The 17,925-nt window shown below is 58.5% G+C and overlaps 3 protein-coding genes across 3 annotated transcripts; 2 read left to right on the top strand and 1 right to left on the bottom strand.

The window, feature by feature from the left end:
- Window positions 1–1,125: 1,125 nt before the first annotated feature.
- LOC309411182 (uncharacterized protein C22orf15) lies at window positions 1,126–3,714 on the bottom strand (the record flags this gene model as incomplete). Its single annotated transcript, XM_082007738.1, has 5 exons — window positions 1,126–1,280; window positions 1,769–1,843; window positions 2,197–2,322; window positions 2,583–2,669; window positions 3,690–3,714. The coding sequence occupies 5 exons, from the start codon at window positions 3,712–3,714 to the stop codon at window positions 1,126–1,128; spliced, it is 468 nt and encodes a 155-aa protein (XP_081863864.1).
- Window positions 3,715–6,861: 3,147 nt separating this feature from the next.
- On the top strand, window positions 6,862–7,485 carry VPREB3 (V-set pre-B cell surrogate light chain 3; the record flags this gene model as incomplete). Its single annotated transcript, XM_082007947.1, has 2 exons — window positions 6,862–6,910; window positions 7,157–7,485. The coding sequence occupies 2 exons, from the start codon at window positions 6,862–6,864 to the stop codon at window positions 7,483–7,485; spliced, it is 378 nt and encodes a 125-aa protein (XP_081864073.1).
- A 1,705-nt stretch (window positions 7,486–9,190) lies between these two features.
- On the top strand, window positions 9,191–10,932 carry LOC309411119 (vacuolar protein sorting-associated protein 29-like; the record flags this gene model as incomplete). The annotated part of the gene is made up of 3 exons (XM_082007663.1): window positions 9,191–9,400; window positions 9,980–10,215; window positions 10,815–10,932. Coding segments are annotated over 3 exons (564 nt in total), but the record flags the coding sequence as incomplete, so codon positions are not given.
- Window positions 10,933–17,925: the final 6,993 nt, after the last annotated feature.

The raw sequence follows: 17,925 nt of genomic DNA, 5'->3' as shown, positions 1-17,925 counted from the left end.
GCTGATGTTACTTAAAAGCCTTAGTGGGTTATGCAATATTCTCAAGGTCACCAGAATTGGGAGCTGCTTTCCTCTTGCAGTCGTAGCAGAACAGCCTCCAGCAGGAGACCTTGCTCCTCATGTTGGTGTGGAAGAGAATTTTGAGGTTTCAGCTGGAGTTTTAATAGCACAGCAGTGAAACAATGCAACCTTCAGATGCTGAACTGCTGAATTTTCATGGCAGAATTAGTGTGTTAACTGCTGACCTCTGGCTGTTGAAAACTGGGCAAGTTCCCAGCCCCTTGCCTGAATCTGTGAAAAAATCCAGGTCTAGCTTGTAAAAACTGGCAGCAGATACTGGAGGCTGGTGTTGAAAGTCCTGTCCCTTCTAAATGTCAAGGCCTAAATTCTTGGTCGTAGTTTCCCGAGTTGTGCCTGGCCTTATCTGGGGTGCCTTGTGCTTTCCTGAGAGACAGCCAAGGGAAAAAGTAGATGCCAGAGACTCAAAGCCCAAGTGTTCTGTGTGCTGAGCTGCCCCAGTGTGAGCAGGGAGGAACCACTGTTTTAACAAACTGCCTTTAAGAAATAAATACTAGACTGATGATGGTGTGTGCTGGTCTGGGTAGAGCAGCTGCAGCAGGTGTGTGCTGTCTTCTGACCCATCTTGGTGGAGTGCTGGCAATGCTGCCCCAGGGTTGTGGAGGCCTGGATGTCTCTTGAACACATTTTCCACAGCAGTGGACAGTCTCTAGAAGGCCACTGTCAGTGCAGCGGTGGTGGTGGTGAAGGCAGGATCATCCAGTGAGGCAGGAGCGTGTTCCTCTGGCTGCCTGTGCAGGTGGGTTGAAAGGAGGTGTGGTTTCTTGTTGCTCAGAGTGCAGGCTGTGCCATGGGAACATGAGTGACCCCCTGAAATGGGAGGCTGCTGCTTGTGCCTGGCTGTGGTGCTGTGTTCGCGTGGTTTGTCAGGGTGCAGCTTCGGATGTGGTAGTGTGAACCTCTGAGAGGAGCAAGGGGATCCCAGGAAGAGGAGCTACGTAGCAGAGGATTCTTGCTGAGCTGGGGTGAGTGCCTGGGCAGTACGGCACGGCGGTTGAGCCCTGGTGGGGGCTGTGCTGCATTTGTGACCAGTAACGGGTCTGCTCCTCATCTATGGGTGCCTTTGAGCTCTGCGCTCTTCTTCTGTGAGGTGGGCCTGGGCCTGGCTGGGGTGCTGGTGTGGGGCTGAGCCCTCCTCTGCGAGGAGCCTCTCCTCCACTGGTGTCGCATCTGGGTGTTTGCCGAGAGCTGCTGCAGCCGATCTGTGGAGTGATCCCCTCCAGAGCTGGGTGTTTTCCTTCTGTGTTGGTCAGTTGCCCCGTGGTGTGTTGAGTGATGCTATGCCAACCTGTGAGACTACAGCCTGGGAGAGGGACTTCTGGGTTTCCTGATCTCTCCTGTTGTTCCTCCCTCCCTGTTTGTCCCAAGAAAATGTTCCACTTTTGCTTTGGACCCCCCCCAAGCTGAGGGAGCTTGTGCCTAGTGTGGGGTGGGAGGGCAGCAGGTGCCTGCTGTCACACTGACTAGGAGGGGTTCTGCAAAGCAGCCCTGGCTTCTGCTCGTCCCTTCTCTTGCTGCCTGAATTCACTTGCTACCCACAGCCATAACCAGTCCTGAAGCTCAGTGCTTGAGGGGGCACAGTGAAATGCAGAGGACAGTCCCACAGACAGGGCACAAGGGCTGTTGGGAGAGGAGTCATGCCTGCACCCCCAGCTCCTCTGTGGAGGTGAGATGGGTGCCTGGCTCTTACCTGCTAGGTTAGGGTAGTGTTTCCCCAGGTTCTCTAGTAAGGATTCATAGCAGGTAGCTTCAGAGCTTTTTCCTCCTGCCAGTAGAATGGGAATTAATCTCTCTCCTGGCTGAAAACTGAAGTCAAGACTTGTAACTGGGGCAGGTGGCTCTGCCCAGGAAAGGTTCCTTCTGCCCTGGAGCAGCCACCTCGGACAAACACAAGGTTCAGCACTAGCTCTTCATCTGAGCTGGCTTCTGCCTCCTCAGAGCTACTGTGCATTGTCCAAGTGACTGCTGAACAGAGCCCCTCTCCAAAGCTGCATTGCTATTTCTAGGATGTGACAGGGTTTTCCTGGTGTGAGGGACACCACCACCTCCCACCCCCACCCAAAAGCAGACCCTTCCTGGCACAGAGGCTGAGCTGTGCTGTCTTGCCAAAGGACTTACGGACAACTCTGATGAGGATGTAGTGCTCCCTTTCCCGTAGGTATTTACTGGTGAATTCAGATGCAGCATTTTCCACTTTGCTCAGGTTCATCAGGGTACCTGCTTCATCCAGGAGATCGATGTGGTCTGAAGGGAGAGAGACGTGGTGAAGAAGGTCTGATGTGTCCCTGTGTGGCCAGTGTGAGTCTGTGGGGTTTAGCGGTATTTTCCTTGGCAAGTCACACTTTGAAGAGGATCCATTGACGTCTAGAGGGGAGGAGGTTTGCTGCCCCTTTCCCTGTGTTTTGGGATTATCTGGGATTCCCATGTGACCTGTTGCCCTCTGGTGCTTCCCTGTGGGTTGAGCGCCAGTCCCTCTGGTGACCGCTGCTCAGGAGCACTCGCACCTTCTGGCCTGCACTGACACTTCCTCTTCAGGTGAGCTGTGAGGATCAGGACGCGGCACTGCAGGTTCACCATCTCTTGGCAGTTGGCTGCAGACAGGGAATGAGACCTTGAGATACAAGTGTGGTCACCCTGAATCTGGGGGCCCCATGGGCATGGAAGGAGGCACAGCGGGTGGCCAGCACAGGTAGGGTCCCCATGTGGCTGTCAGCAGGGCTTTGAGCTGGTAACGCTCCAGCACGGATGAAGAATTTTATTTGGGGAAAATGATTCTGCTTAATGAATTAGTTTCATCAAATGGGAGTAGGAAAAAACAGTAAGCCCTGGCCCTTGCCGGTCCCCTTCCACAAACTTGTCCTGGTCACGGGGGGAAGGAGCTGGAGGTAGCAGCTGAGTCATCAGGGGACATTTTGGCCATGAACTCTCACCAAGTTGTCATGATTGAGAAATCCCCAGGGCTGACGCATGTCAGTAGTCAGAGCTGGGGATCCAATTCAAATAGCAGATGGAGCAAAGGCTTAGGACCATGTGTGTCTGGCAACTTCAGCGGCAAGTGTCTGGGGTCAGGCAAAGGCTCTCTGCCAACTGGGCAAGGCCAGGACAGGGTCTGCTCATTGCCTCCCACCTGCCCCAGATACTTGCTCTCTGAAACTGAGGGCCAGGATTTGAGCTGGGGGAGCCCTTCCCACACAGCTGGGAGCAGAGGAGCTCTGCTGGCAGCTGTCACTTCAGCCCCAGGGCTCTTCTGCTTGTGTCTAGACAAGCAGAATCCCCTCCAGTGACTCCTCAGAGCTGCAAGGCTGGAAACTCATCCTTGCCTCTGGCTTCCCTCCCTGCTAACATCTTAGCTCTGCTGGGATGGTTTTCCTCCATGATGCATCTTGCATGGGTTAAGTATGTCCCTTTTTTTTTTAAATAGCTGAGGCAAAGGGTGCTGCTGTGTGCTGGCAGAGCTCTCCTGCCCTGTTCCCTAACCACTGGGCATCGCTGTGCATCAAGGTGCCATGTCCCTCCCTGCCCCTCATGGGGCCACCGCCTGGTGATGACGATGGTCCAGGTGACCAGCCAACGCCCAGCGCTGAGGCAAAGCCAGCGCTTTCCCCACGTACCTCCGTATCTCACGGTGACGAACATGGTGCTTAGCACGCCTCTTCCCAGAGCTGCTCTCCTCTGGCGGGGTCCGGGCCTGCAATGTCGTGCCAGGCACCAGGGATGACAAAATGCCCGATGGCGTTAGCTGCTGGAGAGCCCAGGGGAGGAGCTGTGTTTCCAGCCAATGCTGTCCTTTCAGTAGCCAGATTTCCCAGCAACGAGGAATGGCCCCCGCGGATCCCTGAGCCTCCTGCGGAGTGGGAGAGAGAGGATAGAGCAGGGGCTGGGCTAAACAACAGCCTGTCGGGAAGGCTGCCTGCTCCGTCTGGCCCCAGCCGTCCGCGGTCTCAGCCTTCTCACAGTCCCGTGCTTCCTGCCACCCCCGTTTGACCTGCAGCTCCTCTGGGCTGCGATGGTGCCAACCCCTGCCCAGCTGAGCCCAGCGCTCCCGCGCAGGCAGCTGCGGTCTCCGCGAGGCGGTCCCGCGCCCGGCGCGAGGTACTGGGGCTTCGCAGCGGTTGTTGGGACGGCGGCTGTAGCTGCGCTGCGGGGCGGGAGGAGGCTGTAGGGCCTCGCGGTGAATGTGGGCTGGTGCCGCAGTAGGTCCTGGGCCGTGTTTCGCCCCAGCCTGATGGGGCAACCGTGCCTGGTCAGTGATATGTCAATCTGGGATAAAACCTGCCTTGTTTGGCTGAGTTCCTTCTGTCCGTTGAGCACATCTCGTGCTGCGCGCAGGAGGGAACGAAGCTGGCAGAATGGGATGAGCGGGTGGCTCGTACCGGCTCCTGCACTTGGCACAGGGCCGCCAGAGCGATGTGCACGGCTTACGCGCCAGCTGCATCTTCCACTTGCTGCCCAAATGGTGCTGTACAAGCAATTCTGCAGCAGGGCTGAGGGGGCCCTGTGGCATCATCCCCTTTTCTCGCAGAGGTGCTGAGACACACGGGTGAAATCACATCCCCGGGCTGGTCAGCAGATGTGGAGGACCTGAATGGTGGGAACCAGTAACAATGCTGATGTGCTGCATATCCAGTGCTTGCTGCTCTGTGGACAAATTCCCTTTCCAAAATGCCCCTCCATGCATGAGGAGGTGATTTCCTTCTGCCTTGGTGGGCCTTCATTTCACAGGGTCTGTCTAATCCATGGACTTGATCTGCTTGGGGCTTGGTGACAGGGTGTATGTGTGACACTCCTCACCTAGGACACATGTGCGGGGTGGCTCATGTTCACCTTGCCACCACCTTGCCGAGCCTGGGGAATGCTGGTGGGCAACAGCTGGAGCTGTGTCTGCAGTATGCTCGTACCTGCGTGGGCTTGGGGGCCTGGCTGCATGAAACACAAGCTGCTGATACGCCGCGATGGCGGGACTTTGCAAGGCCAGAAGACATCAAGGCAAAGCCCCTGCCTCGAATGGGCTTTGGAGCTGGTCTTGCGTGGCTGTTGCTGCCCGCTGTAGGCTGGCTCTAAGAAGTCTGACACAGCAGGTTTGCCTGGGTGGGCGCAGGTGGGACACAGCCAGGCTTTACCTCATGTGCAGGGGCTGCTGGGTGGCACCTATACACTCCATATCCCCCTGGCAGATGTACAACAGCCCTTGCTGCCCTCCTGTACTGCAGCAGCCCAGCTGCACGAGGTGCCGTACGGTCCCATCAGGTCTAACTGGCACCTCGCTATTTCGTGGCACTGCAGGTGCGGACCCTGCTCTGTGTTACAGCTGCTCTGGGTGCCCCAGTCTCTGCCTTTCACTCACATTTTCCCCTCGCTGCTCCCGAGGGAGGCTGTGTCACAGTAAATTGGGCAAGGGTGTGCGGGTAATGGCTTTTGTTAGACCGACTGATACAGAATGCGGAAAAAATAGACGAGCTGTTGGGTGCACCAGCCCTTGTTCAGAGCAGTGCAGTGTGGCACAGCCAGGCAAGTGTCCAGCTTGCTGCATCACATCCTTGGATGATGGTGGTGCTTCCTCTTCAGGATCTGCCTGGGCCAGAGACAGAGTGCTGGGGTGTTCTAATGAGGCAGGGCTGTGTCTCAGAGCTCCGTTTTCCCTCAAACCCAGACCACCGTGTCAGGAACCACTTGCAAACATCTTTGGCTTGGGGCACCTCGGGAGCAGGGCTGGGTGCTGCAGCGGGGAGGGAAAGAACCATCCCTGGATGGTGATGTGGTGGCTTTGGGGAGGGGGCTGAGCCTGCCTGTGGAGGGCAGGAGGTACCTGCTGGTTATGGGACACTGCAAAGTGCCTGCTGTGAAGGACTGCCATGGGCTGGAGCGTGCAGAGACATGCTGGGGGGAGGACAGCCCTTGGCTGTGTGTCTCAGCCCTGTGGCGGGCGTTACAGACAGGAGGGGCTTTATGCCCGGTGAGCTTGGAAGCCTTTTGCTGTAACCGTCTGCTGTCTTTCCGCGCGAGGCACCAGCTGTGCTGCAGCCGTGCCTCGCTGCTGCGCCAGCTCCCTTGGGAAATGCCTTCTGGCAGGTGACTTCGGTGGCCACCCCCACATGTTTGCCCGTGGCTGCTGTTTCTGAGGCAGCCCTGGCAAAGAGGCAGCGCTTTCTGCACCATCGGCAGCTCCCAGCCCCTTGTCGCAGCGATGGAGCTGCATGGAGAGAGGAGCAGCAACTTTCCTTATGTTGCTTCTGCGATGAGACAGCTGCCGGGGGGCTCTGCCATGTCCTGCCTTTCACTCTCCCCAGTGGTGGCAGAGCCATGTGGCCTCCAGCCTGCTGCTACCACCGGGCATCCTTGGCATGGTGTGGCTCAGGCTCCTGGCCTCCTGCACGCCTGGTGGCAGAGGGCCCGAGGCAAAAGGTCTCAGTGTAAGACCAGAGGGAAGCCTCTCTGCTCCCTCCATCAGAGAGGTGAGACGGTCGGTGATGCCTCCTCACCGTACCCTAGTGCCCGGGGCAGAAGGTGGTGGGGTGGGCTGTGCGTGCATCGGTGCACCTGGAGGAAATGGCCTAGCCTGGGGTGAAGGCGGGTGGTGGGTCGCAATGCTCAACTCTCACCCCACTGCTTCGAGCCCCCTCCCTGAAGCCCAGCTGCAGCAAAGCGAGCAGCGCGGGGAGCTGGAGTCCCCAAGCCCCCTGTGTCATTTACATATGCCTCACCGGCGCCAGCAGCACAGCAACCTGGGTTCGTGTAGCACCGCAGACCCTCTCCGAAACAGCCTCCCTTCCTCTGCTTCCTGCCATGGCCCTGGGCTGCATGGTCCTGCTCCTGGTGGGGACAGTGGGGACAGGTAAGGGTGGTGTGGCTGAGCTAGCTGCTGCCGGGGGGGGGCACCTCAGGGTGGCGGGCAGGGCTGGGCTGTACAAGGGGGTGGTTAGTCTGAGTAGGACATTTTGCTCCAGGGCTCTGTGGTGTGATAAGCAGGATGGAGGTTGGGTAATGGGGTTGCCTCAAGAGAGCAGGGGGACATTTTGGGGCTGGGGCCAATGGAGGACATAGCTCAGCCCATCAGTAACTGCATCCTTGGTGCGTGCAGCTTCCAGGGCTCAGCCTGTGCTGACCCAGCCATTGTCTGTGTTGGTGCTGCCTGGGCAGACTGCTCGGCTGTCCTGCACCCTGAGCCCTCAGTACAACATCAGTGAGTTCGGCATCTCCTGGTACCAGCAGCGCCCAGGGCACTCCCTGAGGTATCTGCTCTATTACAACTCCGAGCAAGACAAGCACAAGCCCGCCAAGATTCCCGACCGCTTCTCTGCTACCAAAGACCTTGCCAATAATGCCTGCATCCTCATCATCGCATCCGCCTGCCATGAGGACAATGGCAACTATTACTGCTCCCTGTCACGTGCCTTCAACTGGTTTTAGAAATGGAGAATAAAAGCTTTCTGCATTTTCCCTTGCAACCCTGATGCAAAGCCCTCAGCAGGGAGAACGGCGGCCCTATGAGGAATGAAAAAAGAAGCTCTTGCATGCTTGAGCAAGCCCAGCAGCACTGCGTTGTGCTGGCAGGTGCAGCAACCTCCTCCTCGACCCCGAACATCCCCCATGGAGCATGAGACAGCCTGACACGGTGTGAGACCTGCCAGGGCTCAGCCCAGGAGCACACGGGAGCAGGGATCTCCTGCTGTGATGGGAGGATGGAGAGCTCTGCCGTGGCCTGGCTTTCCTGGGCTTTTCCAGCACTTGGCACAACATGGGCTTGATCCTGGCTTGGGCTTCTGCACAGTTTGGCTCACCTGATAATAAAGGTTAATCCTTAGCCACACGGCTTGTGTCATGTTCGTGGAGTCCAGAGGAGCCCCTTGGGCATCTCCCGGCGGCATGGCGTCATGCCCTGCGGTATCCGAGGCAGGAGGGTGAGCCAAAGGCACTACGGCATTGAGTTTGGTGGGAGCTCTTGGGCCTGGATGGAGCTGTGTCACCCACCCCTGGCAGAGCCCATCTCCCCCAGAGCCCCCCACCCACACTGCCCTGCCCACGGGGAGGTCTGTCCCCACACCGTAAGGACCTGTCCCCTCCCAGAGCACCCTCAACGCCTCCTCACGGCACAAACGTCCCCCCCAGCCCCTGTCTCCCTTCACCCCTCTCATCTCCGTGCCGCCATCTCCCCTCACCCCAACACCCCCTCACAGCCCCAGTACCCCCCATAGCTTCTAAGGGGAAAAGGACACGTTTAACCACACAGCCACTGGTGGGTGCTTTATATGAACATTTTCACACAGAAAGATAATGCATTTTTCCACAAAAATCCCACAGATTTCATTAAAACCACTGAGGAGGCGGGAACAGGTTACCCAGAGAGGTGGTGGATGCCCCATCCCTGGAAACATTGAAGGTCAGGCTGGACGGGGCTCTGAGCAACCTGCTCTGGTTGACGATGTCCCCGCTCACTGCAGGGGGCTGGGCGAGATGACCTGAAAAAGTCCCTTCCAGCCCAAAGGTTCTACGAGTCTATGAACACGCCAAAGCGTGTCGCGGCCCGGCACCGGCGACAGCCGCGCCTCCACACTGCGCATGCTCGGCACGGGGGGCACGCACAGGCGCGGGCGTTAGGGCCCTTCCACAGGCGCCGGCGTCACGTGGGGAGCTGCTGGCGCTGCCATTGGTTTGAGGGAGGAGAAAAAGCGGCGCGTCACTTCCTGGTTACCTCAGTGCGCGTCAGGGTGACGGGGTGACCGGGGCTACGCGGAGGAGCGGGATGGTGAGCGGGGGCCCGGGGCCGCTCCCCTGCACCGCTGGGCTGGCGGAGCGGCCCCGAGTCCGCAGGTTCAGCCTGGGGCGGATGCTTGGCCCGGCTCGCCCCGCCGCATTGCTCTCTCTTCCCGGGCAGCGCATTCCCACCCCTTCGGCTGCGTGTGGGAGGGAGAGTGCCGGGCTCGCCCCGGGTGGGAGCTGGCTGGGCTGGCTGTGCGGGGCAGCCCGGGCACGCTGAGGGGTTGCTTCCTCAAAGCTGGATCTGAAAGAAATCCCTGCTGGGCCTGTAATGGTTTGCCAGACTTTGCAAACGCCCTGGAGTGGCAAAAAGGCTTTGTGCTGTTCTGTGAAGTAAACCTGGGTTAAAACTCTCTCTTTCCTCCTGCTGTGTGCAAAGTTGGTGTTAGTATTAGGAGACCTTCACATCCCACACCGGTGCAGCGGTCTACCGGTGAAGTTCAAGCAGCTGCTGGTTCCAGGAAAGATTCAGCACATCTTGTGTACAGGAAACCTCTGCACCAAGGAGAGCTATGACTACCTCAGTACTCTGGCTGGGGACATCCACGTTGTTAGAGGGGACTCTGAGGTAACGTTCTTGCTGCTGTTAATTCCTCAGCCTACCTTCCCATATGCTGTGGTTGTCTCGATGAAACCTGGGGAGTCCTTCAGCATTAGCAATGCCTGAACTGTAATTCACCAGGATAGGAAGTAGGAATGAGTAAGATTGAAGAAACAAAATTATTTTCTAGACCCTTCTTGTCGCATTTGCAGCAGGGGGGATTGGGTGGGGGAGGGACAATACATGCACTTCATTCATATGAACTCTGGCACAAGTTTGTCTGTGGTTGCTGTGAGGTTGCTAGGGTCTCCCAGCTGGTTCTGTAGCTGCAGGAACTGGGGGCTTATATGTGTATTTATTTACTGTTGGGTAGCCCAGAGGCTCCTGATCTCCATGCGGTTCTGGTCTGGCACAGATCCCCTGCTCTTTGCTCTGCAGTTGCTCTTGCTGGGGTGTGGTATAAGCATCCAGTGGGTCCACACATTGAAAGAGACCTTGTGCACTCGAATAGCGAAAAGAGGGTTCATGTCTTGGAATGTAGGAACCTGCACTGCATAGGTGAGGGGTCTTTGGCTGACTTATAGGCTGTGCTGTTCTCCTTCTCAGAGCCTGAATTATCCTGAAGAGAAAGTTGTAACTCTCGGGCAGTTCAGAATCGGGCTAATTCATGGCCATCAAGTTATTCCCTGGGGTGATGTGGCCAGCCTGGCACTGCTGCAGAGGCAGCTTGATGTGGACATTCTCATCTCAGGACACACACACAGATTTGAAGCATTTGAACATGAAAACAAATTCTACATCAACCCGGGATCAGCTACAGGAGCCTACAGTGCTTTAGAAACGTGAGTGAGGGGGGCCCCGAGCTGCTCAGTGCAGCAGAGACCACAGGTGTTACCTGAAATGTGTGTGCTCACCTGTGAGTGTCCAGCCACCATGCTGCAGAGTGCTGGCAAGCTGCTGTGAGGAGCAGGAGGCCAGCTCTCTTCTTTTCTGGGGAATGCACTGGGGCTGCCCCACTACCAGGGTTTTACTCGGCCCACGTGTTGGCCCTGACAGCCTGGCACTGGTGTGTCTGGGGCGGCTTCCTGGGCCTGGAGAGGGGTGAGTTGCAGCAGCCACTTGAAGTCCTTTTGCTTTCTGGTGTGTTCCCAGAAGCTGCGTGGTAATAGTCTGTAGGAAATCAGACTTCTGGAGGCACTGCCAGCTTAAATGTCTGAGCCTGACACGACTCTGGGCCGTTCAGTCGGCTCCAGGGCTCTTCTAGGCCAAGAAGTGTGATTCTGCTTGAGAGGCTTCTGTCAGTGCCTGCACACTGCAGCGTTTCCCAGATCCCTGCAGCCCTTGGCAATCAAGTGTGTTAGAATACATGAGCACGAGGTGTGTTAATAGCAAGAAGCGGAAGCTCAATGGGAAGATTGACAAAGGTATGTTTTCTTTCCAGGAGCAGCATCCCTTCTTTTGTACTGATGGATATCCAGGCTTCCACGGCTGTGACTTATGTATACCAACTAATTGAGGATGAGGTGAAAGTAGAAAGAATTGAGTTCAAGAAGTACTGAATCGTGTTCAAGCCTGCTTGTTGGCTTCTCGCCGCCTCTCATGCCGTCTCTTTCCCGTGGAGTCTAAATGGAGGCAGGCCACGGGGGGGTGCTGCTGCTGCGGCGGCGTCTTGGGCCGTAAAGCAACCGCAACGCTTTATTGCTTGTGAGCTTGCAGAAAAAACCCGAGTCTTGGTTGCCACCGGGAACGTGAAGCAGAAGAAACTGCTGATTAACAGAAAGAGGCCGGTGGAAAATCCCCTGTGTCTAAGGAGGAGCTGCTGTGTTCCTGGCCTAAGGGAGTCACAGAGGGTGGTGGCAGCTTGGCATTGAACCTCTTGTGTAAAATGAATGTAGGATAATAAATCCCTGTCGGCCTGTGTCTGGGTCCTACTCATTATGCCTCTGAAAGGCGAAGAGGGGCTGGCATTCGGTGCGCGGGGGCTCTGAGGGCTGAAAGGAAGCTGCTGTTTGCTCCCTGAGATGCAGCACCGAAACTTGTCAGGATGTGCCGGAGATGCCCAAGGCCCTCAGCTGCTTTGGCAGCCCCATCCCACCTCCTGCTTAGGAGCAGGATGGAAGGCAGAGGCGGGTCTGGGAGAGTGTGGCACGGTGGCGTGGGGCAGGCCGGGCTTTTGCCCTCGTGCTGCAGAGCCGACGAACAGTAGCAGAGGCCGGGGAGCTTCTCCTCGTGCCTGCGGTGCTGCTGCCACGTGGGAGCGTCTGTGCTGCCGCGGCAGCCCTGGCCGCTGGCCAGGGAGGTCTTGGAGCAGTGGCCTGCTGTGGGTCTGCACCACGGGTTGTGCCGGGCCAGCCGCGGGCACGGAACCCTGCAGAGAAGTGCCCGGGGCGGGAGGGGAAGGGGAGCGTGGCTGGAGGAGCGGTGCTGCCACAGAGGGATGCTCAGGGGCTGGGTGCGTGGGTGATGCCAGCGTTGCAGGTGGGCTAAGGCAGCTGCAGAAGATGCTTCAGCAAGGCAGGGTAGACAAGCATTTCTGCCACTCCTTGGCATGCGTCCTGGCTGAGGTTGTGTTCACCAAAACCAGGATCGAGGAGCATTTGCAGCATGAGGAGCCCATGGCTGTGTTTGCCCAGTACTGGCCCATTGGGCTCATGCTCAGCCTGTGCAGGAGCCCCGCAGCACCTCTGGCTGCCTGGGAAGCCCCTGGCCCTGGGCAGTGTCCCACCGTGGGCCCATGACAGCAAGGGGCTGCCCAGCACCCTGACCCTGTCCCTCTCCTTTGACGGGAGCTGGAGCATAGGTGGCCTTGTACTTCTCCTTGTGGTGCTTGCCTACAGCGCAGGTGCCATGTCCAGCTTCGCTGCGTCCAGCTGGGGACTTATAGCACAGGGGTCCCATCACCGTCCCACTGCCCGAGGAGGGCTGTGCTCCTGGGGCACTGGCTGACTCCCATCTTCTCCCCTCTCTCCTCTTCCTTTCCAGGTTCCCTGGTCCAGGCAGCGCTGAGTCAGCCGCCCTCCGAGTCAGCAAACCTGGGACAAACCGTCCAGATCCACTGCTCCGGCATTAATAACAACTATGGCTGGTTCCAGCAGAAGACGCCTGGCAATGCCCCTGTCACTGTGATCTACTATGACAACAACAGACCCTCGGGCATCCCTTCGCGATTCTCCGGATCCAAGTCTGGCTCCACGGCCACGTTAACCATCAGTGGGGTCCAAGCTGAGGACGAGGCCGTCTACTACTGTGGTAGCTACGGCGGCAGCAACTATGGTGTCTGGTGACAGTAAGCAATAGGAAGTGAGGCAAAGAGCTGGAAGTCAGAGGAAGATTCTCTGCCCTTCTTGCTCCTGGCCAAGCAGAGTTGTGGCTGTGGGGCTGAGGCAGGTTCCTGTCTTTTCTGCACTACCATGGCAAGGAATGTCCAGCCTTTTGTGTCCTAGAGCACTCAAGGTGGCTTTGTGGTTGGGGACGAATGTCCTGTCCCTACCAAATTCACAGTGTGGTCTTGTCTGCCACCCCACTGCCTCTTCCTACTGATATCCATGTCTTCCTGCTGCTGCCAGAGCTGTCTCCATGCTGGGATGCGTTCAGCTGGGGTCTGCTCCCCAAATCGACTGTGACCGTGTCCAGGTCCATTCTGCTCTGACTGTGGCATTCCCCATCCTGCTGCCCGGGTAGGGCTGTGCTCCTGGGGCACTGGCCAACCCCCATCTTTTCCCCTCTCTCCTCTTCCTCTCCAGGTTCCCTGGCCCAGGCAGCACTGACTCAGCCGCCCTCCGTGTCAGCGAACCTGGGACAAACTGTCCAGATCACCTGCTCCGGTGGTGGTACCTACTATGGCTGGCACCAGCAGAAGACGCCTGGCAATGCCCCTGTCACTTTGATCTACTACGACAACAACAGACCCTCGGGCATCCCTTTGCGATTCTCCGGATCCATGTCTGGCTCCACGGCCACGTTAACCATCAGTGGGGTCCAAGCCGAGGACGAGGCCGTCTACTACTGTGGTAGCTACGACGGCAGCTATAATGGTCATGCAGAGCAACAGGGAAGTGATACAAAAAGCTCCCGCCATCACAGGAGCCACTTAGGAGCCTCTGCTGTACCCGTTTGATGGTGGGACACGTTCCCACCATGGCCCTGCCCTTGCTGCCTTGCGCTGCAGGTGGCTGTGCCTGGTGTCCCAGCTCGGCCGTCCCTTAAAGCCCCAGGTCTGTGCCCGTCCCCTGTCACCTGGGGAGGAGAGCGGATAGGGTAGGGTAGGACAGGATCGGATCGGGTGTTTCCATTGGAAGGGACCTACAGCAATCGTCTAGTCCAACTGCCTGACCGCTCCAGGGCTGACCAGAAGTTAAAGCCTGTTACTACTGGCCTTGTGCAAATGCCTCTGTAAGACTGACCGGCTTGGGGCATCGACCGCCTCTCTGGGAAGCCTGTTCCAGGGTGTGAGCACCCGCCTGGTAAAGAAATGCTGGGATGACCCCAGCAGCCCTGACCCTGCCCCTCTCCTTTGACGGGAGCTGCCGCATGGGTGGCCTTGTACTTATCCTTGTGGTGCTTCCCCACAGCACAGGTGCCCTGTGCAGCTTCTCTCTGTCCAGCTGGGCACTTGTAGCACAGGGGTCCTGTCACCATCCCGCTGCCCGGGGAGGGCTGTGCTCCTGGGGCACTGGCTGACCCCCATCGTCTCCACTCTCTCCTCTTCCTCTCCAGGTTCCCTGGTCCAGGCAGCGCTGACTCAGCCGCCCTCCATGTCAGCGAACCTGGGACAAACCGTCCGGATCACCTGCTCCGGGAGCAGCAACAACTGTGGCTTAGCAGCAGCTATGCTTATGCTGGCTGGTACCAGCAGAAGACGCCTGGCAGTGCCCCTGTCACTGTGATCTACTGGGATGACGAGAGACCCTCGGGCATCCCCTCACGGTTCTCCGGATCCAAGTCTGGCTCCACGGGTACGTTAACCATCAGTGGGGTCCAAGCCGAGGAAGAGGCCGTCTGGTGCCCAGGACAGCAGTGCTGATCAGCGTCCAGGTGCCCTGTAGAGTGGCTTTGGTGGGTGCTCTGGGCTGGCTTTGTTCCTGTCTGCTGTGCATGGGTGGCAGAGATCCCAGTGCTGGGGCTGGAGGATGTGCAAGTGACGCAGCTCCTGCTAGTGCAGACCTGGGGTGTGGCTGGTTGCTCCTACCCTCACAAGGTCTTGTCCTGTGGCTCAGAGAAGCTGGGAGAAACCCTTTTCTCATCTTTGGGGTGTCCTGCTGTGGTCCCTGGACTCCTGCCAGTTCAGGGCTGATGCCCACCATCCTCCGGTGACAGCACCCGTGCCTACGGGCCCTGTGTCTGTGCCGGAGGCTTTCTTCTGTGAGGACGGGCTGCCTTTGGCAGTGTCCCATGCAGAAGCCCTGCAGGTTGTGGCAGGAGGAGTCTCCAGACCTGGTGGAAGCTGTGGCAGGAGTGAGGGACGGCATGGACAGAGTTCTGTGCTGGGCTCTGCTCTCAGTTCCTCCAGCGCTGCCCCTGAGGGCCTTCTCCTCCCCACACGGTGTCAGTGTGGCCCTGCACCACAGTGCTGAGGTTCAATGGGTAGCCAGGAGGCCAAGGGGCTGGGGACACCCACGTGCCCGTGTGTAACAGCCGAGGGCAGGGCAGCCTAGGCAGGCCCCTTTGGAGGCTGCTGTGGCCTGTGCTGCCAGCTGTAGCAGAGGCAGGGCTGCCTCTGGCCGGACAAGCGTGGGAGGATGATGTCTGCACTTGATTGGTATGAACTCCAGCCCAAGTCTATCTGTGGTTGCTGTGAGGCCACTGGAGACCCCCAGTTCACTTTGTAGTCAGAGGAACTGTGGGCTTGTGTTTCTTTGCTGTTCGGCAGCCTTGAAACTCCTGGTCTCCTTCAAAATCCCCGTTCTCTTGTGGCACTTGAGAGGGCCAGTAGTGGTGCCCTGGCTGACGCAGGACCTGGGTTTCCCAGCTCTGTCACTGCTGCTGAGCAGCACCTGGGTAGTGTGGCTGCCCAAGGACCAGCAAGCACCGAGCAGACTTGGGTGCTCCAGAGCAGGCGGATGTGTCCATGTGCCAAGGTGGGCACAGGACACTGTGCACAGAAGTTGCCGGTGCAGCGAGGCCACGATCCTCCTGGGCAAGGACGGGCGCAGGGTGGGCCCTGGCTGAGCTGAGAGCTCAGCAGCCCTGTTGGGGGAAGGAGCAGGTACCCAGGGAGGAGGCAGACGGAGAGATCTTGGTGCTGTTGGTGGGCCAGAGCTGTGCCTGCAGGGAGAGCACTGGGACAGGAGCTGCCAGTGGACATGGGGAGCCACACTTGCATGGAGGAGCTGTACCCGAGCAGGCATGGGCTTAAGAGGGAGTTGGGGTGCAAGGCACGGCCTCATCAGCGTGGGGACACGGAGCTGGTGGGATCACGCCATGGCCTGGGCCCCTCACCTCCTCGCGGTGCTCGCCCACAGCACAGGTGCCCTGGCCAGACTCGCTGCGCCTGGCTGGGACCTTTGGGCACAGGAGTCCCGTCCCGCTGCCCGGGGAGGGCTGTGCTCCTGGGGCACTGGCTGACCCCCATCGTCTCCACTCTCTCCTCTTCCTCTCCAAGTTCCCTGGTCCAGGCAGCGCTGACTCAGCCGCCCTCCGTGTCAGCGAACCTGGGAGAAACCGTCCGGATCACCTGCTCCGGGCTTAGCAGCAGCTATGCTTATGCTGGCTGGTACCAGCAGAAGACGCCTGGCAGTGCCCCTATCACTGTGATCTATGACAACACCAACAGACCCTCGGGCATCCCTTCACGATTCTCTGGGTCCACATCTGGCTCCACGAGCACATTAACCATCAGTGGGGTCCAAGCCGAGGACGAGGCCGTCTACTACTGTGGTGGCTGGGACAGCAGCAGTGATGCTGTTACAGTGACACAGAGAGATGTGGAAGTGAGCTACAGAGGAGTTAGAAATGGACGTTCTCTGGCCTTCTTCTTGCTGGCCAAGCAGAATTGTGGCTGTGGGGCTGAGGCAGGTTCCTGTCCCCTCTGCACAACTATTGGCAAGGAATGTCCAGCCTTTTGTGTGCTAGAGCACTCGAGGTGACTTTGTGGCTGGGGACGAATGTCCTGTCCCTACAAAGTTCACAGTGTGGCCTTGTCGGCCAATTCACTGCCTCTTGCTACTGATGTCCATGTCCTCCTGCTGCTGCCAGAGCTGTCTCCATGCTGGGATGCATTCAGCTGGGCTCTGCTCTCCAAATTTACCCGTGTCTGTGCTTGCATCCATTCTTCTGCGACTGTGGCATTCCCCATCCTGCTGCCCAGGGAGAGCTGTTCTCCCGGGGCACTGGCTGACCCCCATCTTTTCCCCTCTCTCCTCTTCCTCTCCAGGTTCCCTGGTCCAGGCAGCGCTGACTCAGCCGCCCTCCGTGTCAGCGAACCTGGGAGAAACCGTCCGGATCACCTGCTCCGGTGGTGGTAGCTACTATGGCTGGTACCAGCAGAAGACGCCTGGCAGTGCCCCTGTCACTGTGATCTACGGTAACAGCAACAGACCCTCGGGCATCCCTTCGCGATTCTCCGGATCCAAGTCCGGCTCCACGGGCACGTTAACCATCAGTGGGGTCCAAGCCGAGGACGAGGCCGTCTATTACTGTGGTGGCTATGACGGCAGCAGTGGCAGCAGTGCTGGTCAGGGTCACAGCGACGCTGAGATTAGTTTTTCCCCTCCTGTTCGTTGCTATGCCTTCCCCTGTGTGGGGAAGAGCTGTGGAGGGTAGGCAGTTGGCACCGTTCAGAATTGCGGCTGTTGTGGCTCTTGTTTGCAGGGTTTTGTCTGCAACTCTGTCCTGATGCCACCTCCCCTCTGGTGCCCGTGCTGTGCTGCAGATGCCCCCAGTCCCTCAGTCACGCACCGTCTCCCCATGCAGCTTCTTTCCAACCTGGGACCTCCTGCCCTCGCAGTCCCTGGCTGCTGGCCTGGACCGCGCCTCACCTGGGGCGGGGCAGGGCTGTCTCCAGAGCGCTGCAGATGCTGGGTGCCCGCAGCTGGCCGTGCCCCTGGGCTGCCCAGTGACAGGGAGGAGGGAGGGGAGCAGACAGAAAGAGGATCCAGGCTGTGGCTACAGCCAGTCCTCAGCGAGTGGCTGGGCTTGGGGCTGTAGCTGGGGGTCCCACCTGTGAACCTGCAGGCAGAGCAGCCGCGTGACGGTCCCGCTGCCTCCTGGGGCAGTTGTTGACCCCCAGCTTCTCCCCTCTCTCCTCTCCCTCTCTGGTCTCTAGGCAAGGCCTGCTCAGCCACCCTCGATGTACATGCCCCCAGGCGTAAACACCTGGATGTCCTGCTCCGGGATTAACAACTACTATGGCTGGTACCAGCAGAAGACGCCTGGCAGTGCCCCTGTCACTGTGATCTACTACAATGACAAGAGACCCTCGGGCATCCCTTCGCGGTTCTCCGGATCCACGTCTGGCTCCACGGGCACGTTAACCATCAGTGGGGTCCAAGCCGAGGACGAGGCCGTCTATTACTGTGGTAGCTACGACAGCAGCAGTGCTGCTGCCACGGTGA

Source organism: Phaethon aethereus (genome assembly GCF_964289735.1).
Source record: "Phaethon aethereus genome assembly, chromosome: 17".
NCBI classification, from domain to species: domain Eukaryota; kingdom Metazoa; phylum Chordata; class Aves; order Phaethontiformes; family Phaethontidae; genus Phaethon; species Phaethon aethereus.
The sequence above is the reverse complement of the archived record's forward strand: the minus strand, read 5'-3'. Positions and strand labels throughout refer to the sequence as shown.